The sequence below is a fragment of the Sinocyclocheilus grahami genome, unplaced genomic scaffold, assembly GCF_001515645.1.
Source record: "Sinocyclocheilus grahami isolate Dianchi unplaced genomic scaffold, SAMN03320097.WGS_v1.1 scaffold33.1, whole genome shotgun sequence".
NCBI lineage: Eukaryota > Metazoa > Chordata > Actinopteri > Cypriniformes > Cyprinidae > Sinocyclocheilus > Sinocyclocheilus grahami.
The window spans coordinates 963993-977915 of record NW_015505212.1 but is presented as its reverse complement, the minus strand read 5'-3'; the positions used below and the strand labels follow the sequence as shown (position 1 = coordinate 977915).

At 37.7% G+C, this 13923-nt stretch overlaps 2 protein-coding genes across 2 annotated transcripts in view; both read right to left on the bottom strand.

The window, feature by feature from the left end:
* LOC107579544 (mitogen-activated protein kinase 12-like) overlaps positions 1-3825 on the bottom strand; it is a 7359-nt gene extending 3534 nt beyond the window's left edge. Inside the window, exons 1-7 of the mRNA XM_016265367.1 lie at positions 2938-3825; positions 1855-1984; positions 1620-1678; positions 1337-1448; positions 1213-1242; positions 912-959; positions 686-800 (exon numbers count right to left, since the gene is read on the bottom strand). Of these exons, the coding sequence (XP_016120853.1) occupies positions 686-800; positions 912-959; positions 1213-1242; positions 1337-1448; positions 1620-1678; positions 1855-1984; positions 2938-3056 (613 nt within the window). The 5' untranslated portion in view covers positions 3057-3825. The remainder of the gene's footprint in view (positions 1-685; positions 801-911; positions 960-1212; positions 1243-1336; positions 1449-1619; positions 1679-1854; positions 1985-2937) is intronic.
* Positions 3826-4811: 986 nt separating this feature from the next.
* On the bottom strand, positions 4812-11979 carry LOC107579565 (mitogen-activated protein kinase 11-like). Its single transcript, XM_016265382.1, has 11 exons — positions 11749-11979; positions 8010-8139; positions 7765-7823; positions 7440-7551; positions 7249-7278; positions 6902-7064; positions 6680-6751; positions 6323-6402; positions 6091-6169; positions 5522-5695; positions 4812-5253 (listed from the first exon to the last, which is right to left on the bottom strand). The coding sequence occupies exons 1-11, from the start codon at positions 11859-11861 to the stop codon at positions 5180-5182; spliced, it is 1086 nt and encodes a 361-aa protein (XP_016120868.1). The 5' UTR covers positions 11862-11979; the 3' UTR covers positions 4812-5179.
* Positions 11980-13923: the final 1944 nt, after the last annotated feature.

Genomic DNA, 13923 nt, shown 5'->3' with positions numbered 1-13923 from the left:
CCAGATTGTCATAGCAAAGTCGGAATTGACCCTTTTGGGTTGTTTTTTTAGAAATAGCCTTTGTGCACAGCCAGCTTTGTACTCTTCTAAGTTCAAAAAACTGTCGTTCATAAAATGCGTTCCACAAATTCGAATATCTGGGTTGTGCTGTTCGTAAATAAATCTTAACCAATGATTCCTAAATGCATCTACTTCCGGAAGGCCAAATAAAGTGCTTTTGCTTTCGCACCGAAACACAGCATCTCACTGACATGGCTGCATCAACATGACTGCTGTTCCTGAAACCACGCCTTCTTTCTTTGCGTGCACATTTGGGTGGTATTATGCTAATATTTCCACATAGTGACCTAGATATGTGGGGGCGTGTTAGAACAAGCCGTTTTAGGTAGGTGTGGCTGACTCTTAACTTTTATAAAGAATATCTCTTTGGATTTGAGACTTTCGTCTTTGCAACTTTACAGATCTTCTTTATGCACCAAGAGCTTGTAACACTCCAAAGAGAAAGGAAAACTTGAAATCGCATCATATGACCCCTTTAAAGTAGCCCAATTCCATGGGAAAACCGCAGACTTGGCAACACTGCTTGGTGCCCCTTTACGTCCTATGTCCTAGAGGGACATCTAGTGGTTACGCAATGTAATAGCTACATTTATTTGTACACGTCTCTATTGGTAGTGTATCTCACCTGTTTGTGAGTAGTGCATCCAGTTGAGGATAACCTCCGGTGCTCTGTACCAGCGGGTCACAACATAACCTGTCATCTCTGAATCTGCCTGACGTGCAAGTCCAAAGTCCAAGATCTGAACACAAAATTTACAGTTTTTACACTTGATTTTTGAAACTCCAGCTATTTAGGAAAGTTGATGTAGACATTCATTTAAATTGTGCTATAGACCAAGTTGGTTTAATACCTTCAATTCACAGTCCTGGTTCACTGCCAGATTTCCTGGTTTGAGATCCTGAAGAAAGACAACCAAAGTAGACATTTTTACAGTAAATACAACTAATACATGTACATCTAAGGTAGTAAAAATGCTCCTACTTATTATATATAGCCTGCTTTTAAAAGAAACAATAACGCACACCTCCATGCATTTTCTCAGACATTATAAAAGAGAAGAGATGGACAGAGAATGAATGAACGTCAGGGTTGAATGAAGTAGTCACCCAACCCCCTCTGTGCATCTATTTAAACTCTCTGAGGTCACTTACCCTGTGAATGATTCCGGCTGAATGAATGTACTGTGGAAAAAGAGCAAGAGCAAGAGATTTATAGATGCTATAAAGAAGGACATAATGTTTCACAAATGTGATTGTGTGTGTATCTGTGCCTAACCTTCAGACCCCTCAGTATCTGATAGACCAGAAACTGCACCCTGTCCTCCGATAAGCTCTCCATCTTCATTAGCTTTCCCAAATCAGTGCCCATAAACGGCATCACCAGGTAACTGAGAGTAAAAAGACTTTAACTGCTGTTTCATTGTTGATCTGACAGAACTTTGAACAATTGCTAATGATCTGAATTACATAATGTTAGTTAATATTTTAAATTTTGTTGACAACAAAATCTATTTTTTTTTAGCTTTTTAGTAGCATTAGAACTGAAAGAATTGACTCACAAATCCTGAAATCTGTCCAACAAAATTTCCGAGGTAAAAACGTCCAGCAGTCCAATAACCTGCCCAGTTGGTTAGAATTAAATATTAGGGTGCACGAAAAACATGAACAAAGTAAATACATGCCAGACTTCTTACAGAGAGGCGAACAAGGGAAAAAAGCAACCTTATGAGATTATTAATTAATGACACAGTTCTTTAATAATGTAAATGGTAAATGTAGATGTTGGTAACATACATTCTCATGTTTCATGTGCTTGAGCAGTCGCAGCTCTCTGTAAGCGCGTTTGGCGAACAGTCTGGACTGGAACGGCCGGTGGAGCTTCTTGATGGCCACCCGCACTCCTGTCTTATGGTCATTGGCTGAACTTTGGATATATTGAGAAGAGTAAGATCAGTGCTTGACAATTGTCTTTATAACCATCTACAAGACCATTACAAAGTCCACTACTCCATTACATAGTCACTGCATGTTGTTTGCATTTTTCTACCTCTACGTCTGGACATGAAGATGTGGTTAGGAAAGAGGTTGTGGACATAGCTTAATGTGCAATAGGTTCATTACTCAATCTGAAACTTGAGCAATTTGGACAAGTGAAAAATCTATTAAAGTGGAAAGCTTGCCGAAGACCAACATAATGGCTTTAATGCGGCAACTTCTGCTTGTTAAACGCAGACAATGGCATCAGCAGGGAGGCTTTGTTATCTGACCTCTTGTCTTGCCAAGGAAGAAAAGTTTACAGAGGTTTCACAGTTTCACCCAGATAAGCCACGAGGGCTTTAGTTGAAGGAGAATTAAGAAAACAGATGGAAGTGTATGATGCAATTAAAAAAAAAGAAAGAAAGCCAATCTAACTATTGCACAGCTTCCTTGAGAAATATCCTCCTATCTACTGACGTTACAGAGACAGAAGACTAGCTTTGTCTCAGCGTGCATTTGAAGTCATTTTAACCGAATTAAACAAAAGCTGAAGCAGTTGAAATGTTGTGACTACAACGTTTCAGTAGCCACAAAAGTTAACTTTTTAAGTCGGCTGAAGTGCACTAAACAGACGCTCGCGAAAACTTGCGTTAGTCAGCGGTAGCCATAGCAACAGTATGCCGCTCGAACGAAAGTACTGCTATTTCTTACAAATTTACAATAAATTCATATACGACATGTGGGCAATACCACAAAAATATTACTAAGAACGCTGCGTTGTGTAAGACGACTCTTTGCACTAAATTCCGAAAACTACGGAACAGGAACTTTTTAAAAGTAACTAAATAATTCGGAAACGCTATAGAATAATGAACTTTTAAATACTAGTAATGTACTTACCAGACCGTTCCGTATGCTCCGGTTCCTATCTGAATGAGATCTCTGTATCTCTCCGGCACGTCCCAAACGGTTCTGTTTATCTCCCCGCGATAAAATCCTGCCCTGGTTCGCTGTGACATCCTCAGAGAGTGTTGAAAGTAATGTCTTTCAAATAAGAAACTATCCTTTTTACGTTCTCATTGTTTGTCGGATATTTTGATAAAGAAACTCTCAGAGAACGAGCGCAACTTGGAGAGCACCGGTAAATGTGGGGGCGTAAATGTTCAAAGTTTCCAGTTACGCACGGGAGACTCGCTGGAATAAACATTTAATCATCGTAAAGCAGCCTTTTCAGATTGTTGTCGGATCTGTAAATGAGTTTTAATTGACTCCTTCTAGTTTTAAAATACTTAACACGTTGATGGGTTTCAGGAAAATGGTTGATTTTATTAAAAGAGATGGTGAGGGGGTCGTGGATACATATGCTAAGTGGACTGGCCAACTTACAAAAGAAGAAAGACCTATCCACTCCCACTGAAACAGCTGAAGGCAGTTTTTATCTTTGTTAAAAGGCACGCAAAAGCCCAGAAGGAGGGTGCAGATACATAAGGGCAAAGTGCTAAGGCAACATAACCAAGACATCTGAACAACATCAGAGAAGTGACACTTGGTTTGTAGCAAGTAGTTAGTATATGTTTTACACTGGACTGGACTGAAAGCAGGGCAGTTGTTGATAACGTTCATTTACATAAAGTGTAAATGTGAGAAACCAAACCCATTTCCCCCATTCAACTTCAGAGGATGCTGACTAGTTTCATGACATCAAAGTAGTCATTCAGGACCTTCCAAAACATATATTGAGAAATAATTGTGACACTAACACTTCCTGAAATGCAGTTTCACTCACTCACACACATTCATTCTGCTTCTGTTCCCCAAATACATTTTAAATGTTGTGTAATTCTTTTCACTAGACAGAAGAAAAATTCAGAAGACTGAATTGAAATTGCTTTCTCAAAAAAAAAAGGAACATTATATTTTACACAAAGAAAATCAGAATTGTTGCGCAAAATCTTTTTCTTTGACATTGACATTATTTTCATAAATACATATTTTCTTATATTCCTAAAATCGTATATATTTGACACTTGTATAAATTAAAGGCAGTACGGCAAATGTATAATTACTCAATCACTCACTTATTTATTATTATTATTGTTGTTGTTATTTATTTATTTGCATTTTATCATAATGGAAATTGAGAGAAATTTTCTTAATTGTAATGAAAATAATGTCACAATGCAAACAATCATAATGGTCATAAAAGTTTCTTTTTTACATGCAAGATAAAAAAATTATTTTTAATTTTAGGGTGAATTATGACCCAGATGTACTTAACAGGTTTTGTGATAGATATGGATATTAACAAATGACAACTGACTTGTACTATAGAAATGGACGCGGAAATTTATGTATTACAATAAATGACATCGAGCCACATACTGGTCCTTTAAATAACCTGAGAAAAGAAAATCATGTCCAGCATAATGTTGAATTATCCGGCACTGTTGTAGTGCAGCATAAACTAACAGTTAACCTTTAGTTCAACCTTTTGTTAAGAAAAGACCATATTTGTGGCTGGGGTGAGTTCTCTCACCACCATCTGTTTTCTGTAACTAAACAACTATTAATCACTTCATTTTCACCTGAGGTGTGATTCCATGCGAACACCCATGATGCATTCGAGGTATGTTATATTCAGATAGCCTTGCAGATGCAAAACGAGTAAAGACAGATTATGTAACTGATTCAGTTTTATGCAGAGACTTTTGTACATTGATGCATATATGAACTTTTTAAGACACACATCCCACTCCATGTCCAACATTGTAAACATATTTTTCTCCTCCTCCTGCTTAGTTTGTTTTGGTCTCATATGAAAGACACCATACCCTGCTTCACCTGTCTCACATCAAATATAAAAAACACTCAAAACACACAACTCTGCATACATACACACACAACATGCACCTTGTAATATTAATACATTGTGTCTATGTTCAAACAATACCGGTCGTGTTTTGCTCTTAATTAAGTGTGTATGAACATACACCCACATACAGGAAGGGCGTCATGCTTTGGAAATACATAGTCATGACTGCAAGCTGTTCATACAGTATGTCCACCAGTCCTGTAGTTCGTGTGTTTGAAAGACAGACAGTGGTGAGGGCGGCATCTTCATGGATTGTAGTTAGGCTCAGTTTTATTGTTCAACCTGAAGATTTTCAGGTTTATTGGGAGGATCTTTAAAATTGCTTACTTCCTCAAACACCAGCTCTGTAGAGGGAGAAAGAGAGAGCGAATTTCCATAGTCACTCACTGTACAATTTCAAAATATTAGTTTATTATATTTTAATATTAGGATTTAAATATAAATCAATAAAGACAAAAAGTGTGACAAAAATATGAAATGGTTAATTTTATATTACAATGTATCAATTTGCGAGATTATGTTCACAATGATTTTCTGAATGAACAAAAATAGCTTCAGCGCGGTGGTGTTTTAGTGTAAGTTTACAACATTTAATGGAAGACTCCCTCTCACCCTTCCACTCCTCCAGCGTGCAATCCTTGCTCTCAGGGGTCTGATCATATGGAGGCGCCTCCGGTTCATCTTCAGGATCGTGGTATTGGGAAAAGTATGGATGGCACAGAGCTTCACTGGCTGAAATCCTCCCATCACAGTCTAATACTAGCATTTTTTTTAACAAATCAACCGCTGTCAAAGAGGGAGTATGGGGTTAGGAAAGAGTTGAAAAGGGGTAAAAAAAAGTTTTTTTTAACTTTTTTGTTTTAAATATTGTTTGATATTGATAATTGCTTGTACAGCAAGGATGATAACAATAACGATAACTATAGAGATAAAGTTTTAAAAATCATTCCACAACTATAGCAATAATGATACAGCGAATGGTATCTTTGGAACTTTTAGAACTTTTTTTTTTTTTTCCTGCTGATGAACGCTAAAAACACTGACAGCCAATCAGAATCCAGCAGACTTTAAAAAGCTCTAGCATTCAAAGCGGCAGATGGCATAAATGTAGCTCGCATTAATATGGTGCGTGGGTGCTAATATAGTTATCATTCTTAATGTGAGCAGGCCTTTAGTCTTACCCAGTGGATTTGCTCCTCTAAATATCTTCGCCAGGTCCTGCTGAGGCATGTGTGGAAGAGACTGGATGTACTTCTGAGCCTGGATGCATAGTAAAAAAAAAAAACTTAAACTATGGTTTGAATTTCAGTCAATCTATCATCCATTGAGTTGCATGTACTATTGTAGTATAGTAACATTGTTAGAATTAATTAATAAATTAAACCAATAACTGAACCGTTGGTCTCTTCTCACATGTTCAGAGGATATCTTCTTCAAAACATCAGGCGTGGGAGTGCCTACAACCTCCATGATTCTCTTTAGCTGATCTATATCTGAACAAATTATGTTAAAGATTATATAGATCCCCTCAAGAGAGCTTAGAGTATATTCAGCTGAAAGTATAAGAAAGCCTGGCCTATAGAGAGATACCCATCTGATGCCTCCATCTTTGGAAACTGATTTCTAGTTCCTTACATTGTTACTATAATTTAATTTGAACAATTTAGGCTGTGCTTTCGTCACCTGCCTTACAGGAAGCAAGACTCACTCAAAAACCACACATAAGCACACTAAGAGGTGGTGTAAGTGGCTTTTATGAAGGAAGGATACAATCGTTGCCAGGAAACAAAACCTTCCCCTTCAGAAGTTCACCCATGATGCATCCAACAGACCAGATATCCACTGTAAAACAGATTTAATCGTATTTGATCAACCAGTTGCACAGAACATAAATACAGATGTTGTATCTATCTATCTATCTATCTATCTAAAAACACAAGAATTTAAGGTGCATGTTAAGATTGAAGACTTTTTAGGTGAAGCTTGTTTTACCTGTCTGGTTGTAATGCATCCAGTTGAGCATGATCTCAGGTGCTCGGTACCAACGCGTCGCTACGTATCCCGTCATCTCATCATCTGTTTGTCTGGCTAAACCAAAATCCAGGATCCTGAGTTCACAATCTTCATTCACCGCTACATTGCTTGGCTTTAAGTCCTTCAAACATGCGTACAAATTAATTTCTTTTAACATTATATGATGTAGCATAGTGTTAAGACTAGGTAAAATCAACTTTTTTCAATCAGAACAGTGTCATTCTTTTGTAAAGAGGGTTAAAAGGAAAAGTACTTTTGTGGCCTGTAAAGTGGACACTAAACAAAAACTGAGAAGGAGCACTCACTCTGTGGATCAGCCCAGCTGAATGGATGTACTGTTTGTAAAAGAAGAAAAAAAATCAAGCCATGAAAAAAAACTGTAGGACAGCGTAAAAGAGACATAGAGACACTAAAAATTGCAATTCAGAACTGATTCTAACATCTGTTTGTGTCCTTTTGTATGTGCTTTAAAAAAAAAACAGAACTGAAAATGTACCTTAAGGCCCCGGAGAAGCTGATAAATGAGGAATTGTACATGTTCATCTGAAAGTCTCTGAAATTTGACAATGTTGTTGAGATCCGCTCCCATCAGGTTGGTCACAAGATAGCTAGAAAGACGGAGACAGTCTTGGCTTATATCCGATCTAGTGCATTTAAATCATCACACACTTGCAAATAAAAACAAATGTTGTTTGATAATTAGTCGACTGCAAGTGCAGATGGGTTTAATCAAACCAAAGTGCCATTTTAGTTTCACAGACATCTGTAAAGCTATTTTATGCACTCTCAAATGAAGATGCAGTCACCGGGCAGACACTCACACCTCATTGAATTCTTCAAGAGAAGCTGCCGGAGTGAAAACGTCCAGCAGTCCGATAACCTGGATTACAGAAAAAAATAACACGAGTGACTTAAGTGGCTCTAGACTTTGTTGTTTGAACAGACCTAACAATCTCAGTTCAGATGTTTGATGATTGTCTAACAGTTGTATGAGTTTTGTCGGTGCAGGACTGGACATTTGGCATTTGTTTGCTCCCTTGCATCGATGTGTTTGCATGCGACTTACATTCTCATGTTTCATGTGTTTGAGGAGTCTCAGTTCTCTGTATGTTCTTCTGCTGTGGATGAGAGACTGGAAAGGCCTGGAGAGCTTCTTGACGGCCACTTTCTGACGAAGGCGCACATCATATGCTGAGCTAAAGAGGGAAACAGAAATGTTTGGAATTTTTTGATCCAACTCAAAACTAAAGTTTCTGCTGACATTGAGACTACAGACATTTGCCATGGTATGTTCCTGTTAAATTTGACCTTTTGTTCAAAATGGTATCACTTCCTCATGGCAGTGGACCATATTAAACACTCTCTGAATGAAAACTCTATGTTCTTTATTGAATGAAATGCTCTGGAGAATCACTTCTGGCATGAGTGCAAGACTCAGAACTAATTAATAAATACATAGTAAAAGGGACATTTGACTCACCATTCAGGGGCTCTAGAGTCATATCAGTTGAGATTGATTAGAAAGGCAAATTTTATAGTTTCAGAAGGCCAATTGAGAAATTAGGTGGGAAAAGCAAAAGAAATTGAGTCAGTGGATAAAGTAATAATTCCTGCAGTGTCTCTGTGTTATGAATGCACTTTAAATAAATCAAACCCCCTGGCAGGTCACTGAAGTCTGTTAAAGACAAGAGCACCCAACCCCCATTTGGGATGCTCCCATTCCTTGTTTCAACCCCTCCACACCCCAGGTCTGCCCTGCCCCCTTCCTTTAAAATGAATCAGCTCTGCTGTGAAGAAGTCAAATAATCACACAATAGAAAAGGGCTTAACGTGAACAATGCAAATTCACAGCTCATTTGAGTTAGAAAGTGTTTGTGGGAGTGTGTGTGAGAGAGAGAGATTCCTTGGGAATAAAATGACAGACATTGGTCTGAATAAGGATTGTTCATTATTTTAGTTGTAGTGCTGTAATTCTGTATGAATGTGACGATCTGAATATCTAAATACAAATTATAAATCACATTTGAATTAGGACATTGTGACTAAATGACTATTGCCTTGTTTTGCATGCTATATTAAAGCACTATGGGACCAGGCCTATTATTAAAACAAAAGATAACAATTGCTTAATCAGGTCTCTCATGTCAGATGATACACTGCAATGTCTCTATAATCATATCCCCAGGCTGTTAGAAATAGTTGAACCTAGTCAGCTCGACATGGGACCCAATCAGTAGCAATTAAATCTCCAGTGTAAATCCATTGTTAGTGTTGTGCATCTTTTAATATAGATAATGAAATAATTAGGTCTCAGGTGTTCTCGAGATGTTGTGGGGCATCTGCATCACTGACAATGAAATGAGCTGCATCACATTATTTTTCAGAGCAAGCCTCCCAAACAAATGAGAAGAAACACTGGTAATAGCTTCCAAAACAGGACGCCCATGTGATGCCCTCAATCAGTGCTGGTGCTTTTTCCCCCCAATGCCTTTGGGTTTAGTGATATTTGTTAGTTTGCTTGGATTAGCTAGGATTGTGCAGGGTTTAGTTTCTGAATCACTACTTTGGTTGGAGCCACTGTTTATGTGATTTTATGCTCATTGCAATCAATGAAAATTATACATTTTGTTGTACAGATTATTATTAATATGAATGATATTATGGAGTCGTTCACCCATAAATGAAAATTTGCTGAAAATGTACTCACCCTCAGGACATCCAAGATGTAGATGAGAAATGTAGCATCACATCACTTGCTCACCAATGGATCCTCTGCAGTGAATGGGTGCCGTCAGAATGAGAGTTTAAACAGCTGATAAAAACATCACAATAATCCACAAGTAATCCTCACCACTCCGGTCCATCAACTAATGTATTGTGTAGAGAAAAGCAATATGCATGGCATCAAGACGTTTTTAACTTCAAACCGTTGCCTCCAGCTAAAATATGAGTCCTCTATCCATAATATTGCTTTCTTTGAATTAGGAGACAAATATGCACAGATCAAGCACCATTTACATGCAAAAACTGTTCAAAATTGTTCTAAACAAATATGTGGGTGGATTTTGATGCGAAATGAAAACAAGGGTTGGACTTTTTCACTGGAGGAAATGTATTATAAATTATGGACACTTATTTTGGCCAGAAGAAATGATTTAATGTTAAAACACCTTAATAATGGATTTGTTTCTTATAAACACACAGCTTTTTGCTTCACAAGATGTTAACTGATGGACTGGAGTGGTGTGGATTATTGTGAAGTTTTATCAACTGTTTGGACTCTCATTCTGACGGCACCCATTCACTGCACAGGATCTATTGGTGCGCAATTCTACATTTCTTTAAATCTGTTCTAATGAAAAAACAAACTCATCTACTTCTTGGATGGCCTGAGGGTGAGTAAATGTTAGCAAATTATCATTTTTGGGTGAACTATTCCTTTAAGGCATTGTTGGTTTCCATTCGGCTAAGAACTAAAGAAGATTGTTTATACCATCATGAGTCAGACTGATTTTGACCTGGCTCTCTTAGACAAAGCTGTTAGAACAGTAGCTTTGCAGAGCGGAAACAGTAATGCCTGATTACACAACAATTGTGAAACATGATAAAAAAAAGTTGGGAAGGGGAAGAGAAACATGTTTACTTGCAAACTTAGTTTAGCATATCATCTGGATGATTACGCAACTACTGCTGGTGCATCAAAATGATGTGACGTACTTATAAATAAACCGATTGACATCTTCACAATATTTGCAAATGGTGAAAATGGGAAGATGTTGAAGCCAGAAGCTCTGTCACCATGGCAACTGTTTCAGTCAGTCACAGCACAAGGGAGGCTAGAGGGCTCTAATGTTGTAGATGAGATGCTACAGTGTGCAGTGCAATGTAAATCTCTCAGAATGAGAGTGCATTACGGCAGGATGAAATATCTGGACGTTTTCCCATGCAGATGGACGTCAGATGCTGATGGGGGGTGTGGCACGGGTAAAACTGGAAGACGGTTTCACTTTAAGACCGGAACGGAATAGGCCTAGCATGTTGTCTGCTAGAGCAATATTGTGGTACCAGATGGGCATGTTGGAAGGCTCTTTATACAACCTAACTAAACACATTTATAGTATCAGAAGCCTTAGTATGTGGTCATTCTGTATAAAAACACAAATGTCGTGACTACCTGTGATATACAGGGAAATCTCTGTTTTCTTTTAAATACTGCCTTTGTGTTTTTGACAGATTGCCAGATACATACAGTAAATCAGCTTTCAGTTCAGCATCATTCAGATGAAGGCGATTTCATTTAATCTATGGACATGCCAAATGAGGTCATACAGACATTGTTGTTGAAGGAATGATTGACACATGTCAGTAAACAAAAGGTGCAGCAGCATTTATCACAATATAAACACATTTAAACAGTAAAGCCAACAAATATAATTTTCAGTATGAAATGTTAGTTCTATTTTGTTAAATATTTTCCTGCCAGTGGTTGATTTTCTCTCTTTTTATAATTTTTTCCGGATGTTGTTTTGTCAGGCTTTATTCCTGCCTCACCCTCTCCTCCTCTTGCACGCTAAATTACTAGTCGTACTACGGCGAAGGCTCAGCTAATGAATATTAATTAGTTAATGCTGACGTTGCTTAGTAACCTTCCTGGTGCTTTCAATGAAATATTCATGAGCCACGCCTTCATTTAAGGATTCAATAGAGCCGAATATCAGCGCTTTAGCCAATCATCGGTTACGTAATTAATATTCAGAAGGCAAACCTTCCTCATAGTAGTATTCGTAAACGCCTGCTGGACTCACCATACTGAGCCATATGCCCCCGATCCAACCGGTGTGAGATTCTGGTATCGTTCTGGCACCTCCCAGACAGTCTTGTTTAGTTCTTGCCGGTAGAATCCCGGTCTTGTCGACATCTCTTCCGTTTAAAAAGACGCTCTTTGTTACTAAACTTTCAGTAAAACATTAACGCATCCGCCAGACAGATATGCTTATGTGTGGAGGCAGCCGGCTTTAGTCCCTCTATTTGCCAGAAATGGGAGGAACCGTCTGTGATGCGTGTGTGTGTGTGTGTGTGTGTGTGTGTGTGTGTGTGTAAGAGAGAGAGAGAGAGAGAGAGTATCCGCCAGACAGATATGCTTATGTGTGGAGGCAGCCGGCTTTAGTCCCTCTATTTGCCAGAAATGGGAGGAACCGTCTGTGATGCGTGTGTGTGTGTGTGTGTGTGTGTGTGTGTAAGAGAGAGAGAGAGAGAGAGAGTGTGTGTGTAAGAGAGAGAGAGAGAGAGATGGGGGATGGGACAGGCAAATGATTCATGTTATGAAGATAAATAAATAATAATACTAACAACAACATTATCTGTTATAATAATTATTATTATTATTAGAGTTGTTGTAATAATAATAATGATAGTAACTGCTTGCGCCTATTATCATGACAGTCTAAAATAACCTGTTATACTTCCACAAAAGATATCACTTTAATAAAAAAAATAATAATAATAATAATTTGAAAAAAATCTTAACCTAGAAGGCAATACAAAAAGCAACCTGCCAAACGTTTACTAGCCTTATTAGTCATCTATAAACTCACATAGACTGAATGCTGAAAAACACTGAATGAAAATTGTATGAAAATATTAAACAATATTAAATATGAAAAATACTAAATATGAAACAATAATATAATGCGGGTTTATTAAAACAGCAAATGCAGCAAAGTACACTTTGTAATGCAACTAACTTATCTATTACAAGCACAAATGCTACCAATCAAAAATTTGAATTAATTACTAGTTATGAATTATGCATGATACTCAAATGTGACTGCAGTTAAATAAATGTAAAAAAAAAATTTGGCTATAAAAATGAATGAAAAAGATTAATCAAGAACATCGATCATTAATAATAAACCTCAAACTATTCATAGACGCACAGAAACATCATGGGTGGTGCTAGGGAGGGGCTAGCAGGTGCTTCAGCACCAGCAAGAAAGACAAAAGCACCCCCATAGCACCCCCACAAATTTTTTCCTGGAATCAATTATATACGTGCTGTAGCCTATTGTACTGTATTTAATAAATAAGCTGATAATGAAAAAAGAAACTATTTGACTCCTTATGCATGCATAATTCGTGCAATGCAATAACAACGTGATTTGCAACTGTCACACTTTTCGTAATGTCATTATAGCATTTTATTTAAAAAATGGAGAGCTTCCTTGTTATTATATTGATTAATATAATGATATACTAAACCATCTTTTAATATATAGGCAGGCGTATTATAGCATATTCCGCACTCAAGCTCGCGCATAAAGTAGGGTGACTATATTTTAGTTTTCCAAAAAGAGGACAGTGGGTGTGGGGGGCTGTGGTGTGGTTGGTTGGTGGTTAAAGTAATGCCCAAAGTAACGCAATGACCATATCCCAAATATCAAAACTCAAAATATGTCATTTCCATACCTAAAATAAGCTACATATTTATTTATTTTTTCACAAAACATAACATCTAGCACAGTTTTATCACAGAATGCAAAATGTTTCAATACAAGCATTTCAGTCAAATGTAATTCATGCAATATTTCAAACTGGAAAAATCAACCAATCGTAAGTTTAAAAGTAGCCCAATTCCATCGAGAAAAAAAAACCATGTACTTGACAACCCTGCATCCAACACGAGCTGCAGGAGTCAGATTTGACTGATCACGGGCTGAGAGGAGAGATGACTGACAGATCATGCTGGAGGATTTGCTCTTAGTACTTAGTGACTTAGTACTTGGTGGCAATCACAGATGTCAGATGTTTCTTGTAGTTGGTCACCAGGTTTGCACACATCTCAGGAGGGATTTTGTCCCACTCCTCTTTGCAGATCCTCTCCAAGTCATTAAGGTTTCGAGGCTGACATTTGGCAACTCGAAACTTCAGCTTCCTCCACAGATTTTATGTGATTAATGTCTGGAGACTGGCTAGGCCACACC

Excerpts from the sequence above, each read along its gene's own strand:
- LOC107579565 (XM_016265382.1), bottom strand. The coding sequence starts at position 11,861 with ATGTCGACAAGACCGGGATTCTACCGGCAAGAACTAAACAAGACTGTC. Across the intron at positions 6,752-6,901 it reads GATGCATTACAACCAGACAG|TGGATATCTGGTCTGTTGGA; the intron begins GTAAAACAAGCT and ends TCTGTTTTACAG. Across the intron at positions 5,696-6,090 it reads TAGAGGAGCAAATCCACTGG|CGGTTGATTTGTTAAAAAAA; the intron begins GTAAGACTAAAG and ends CCTCTTTGACAG.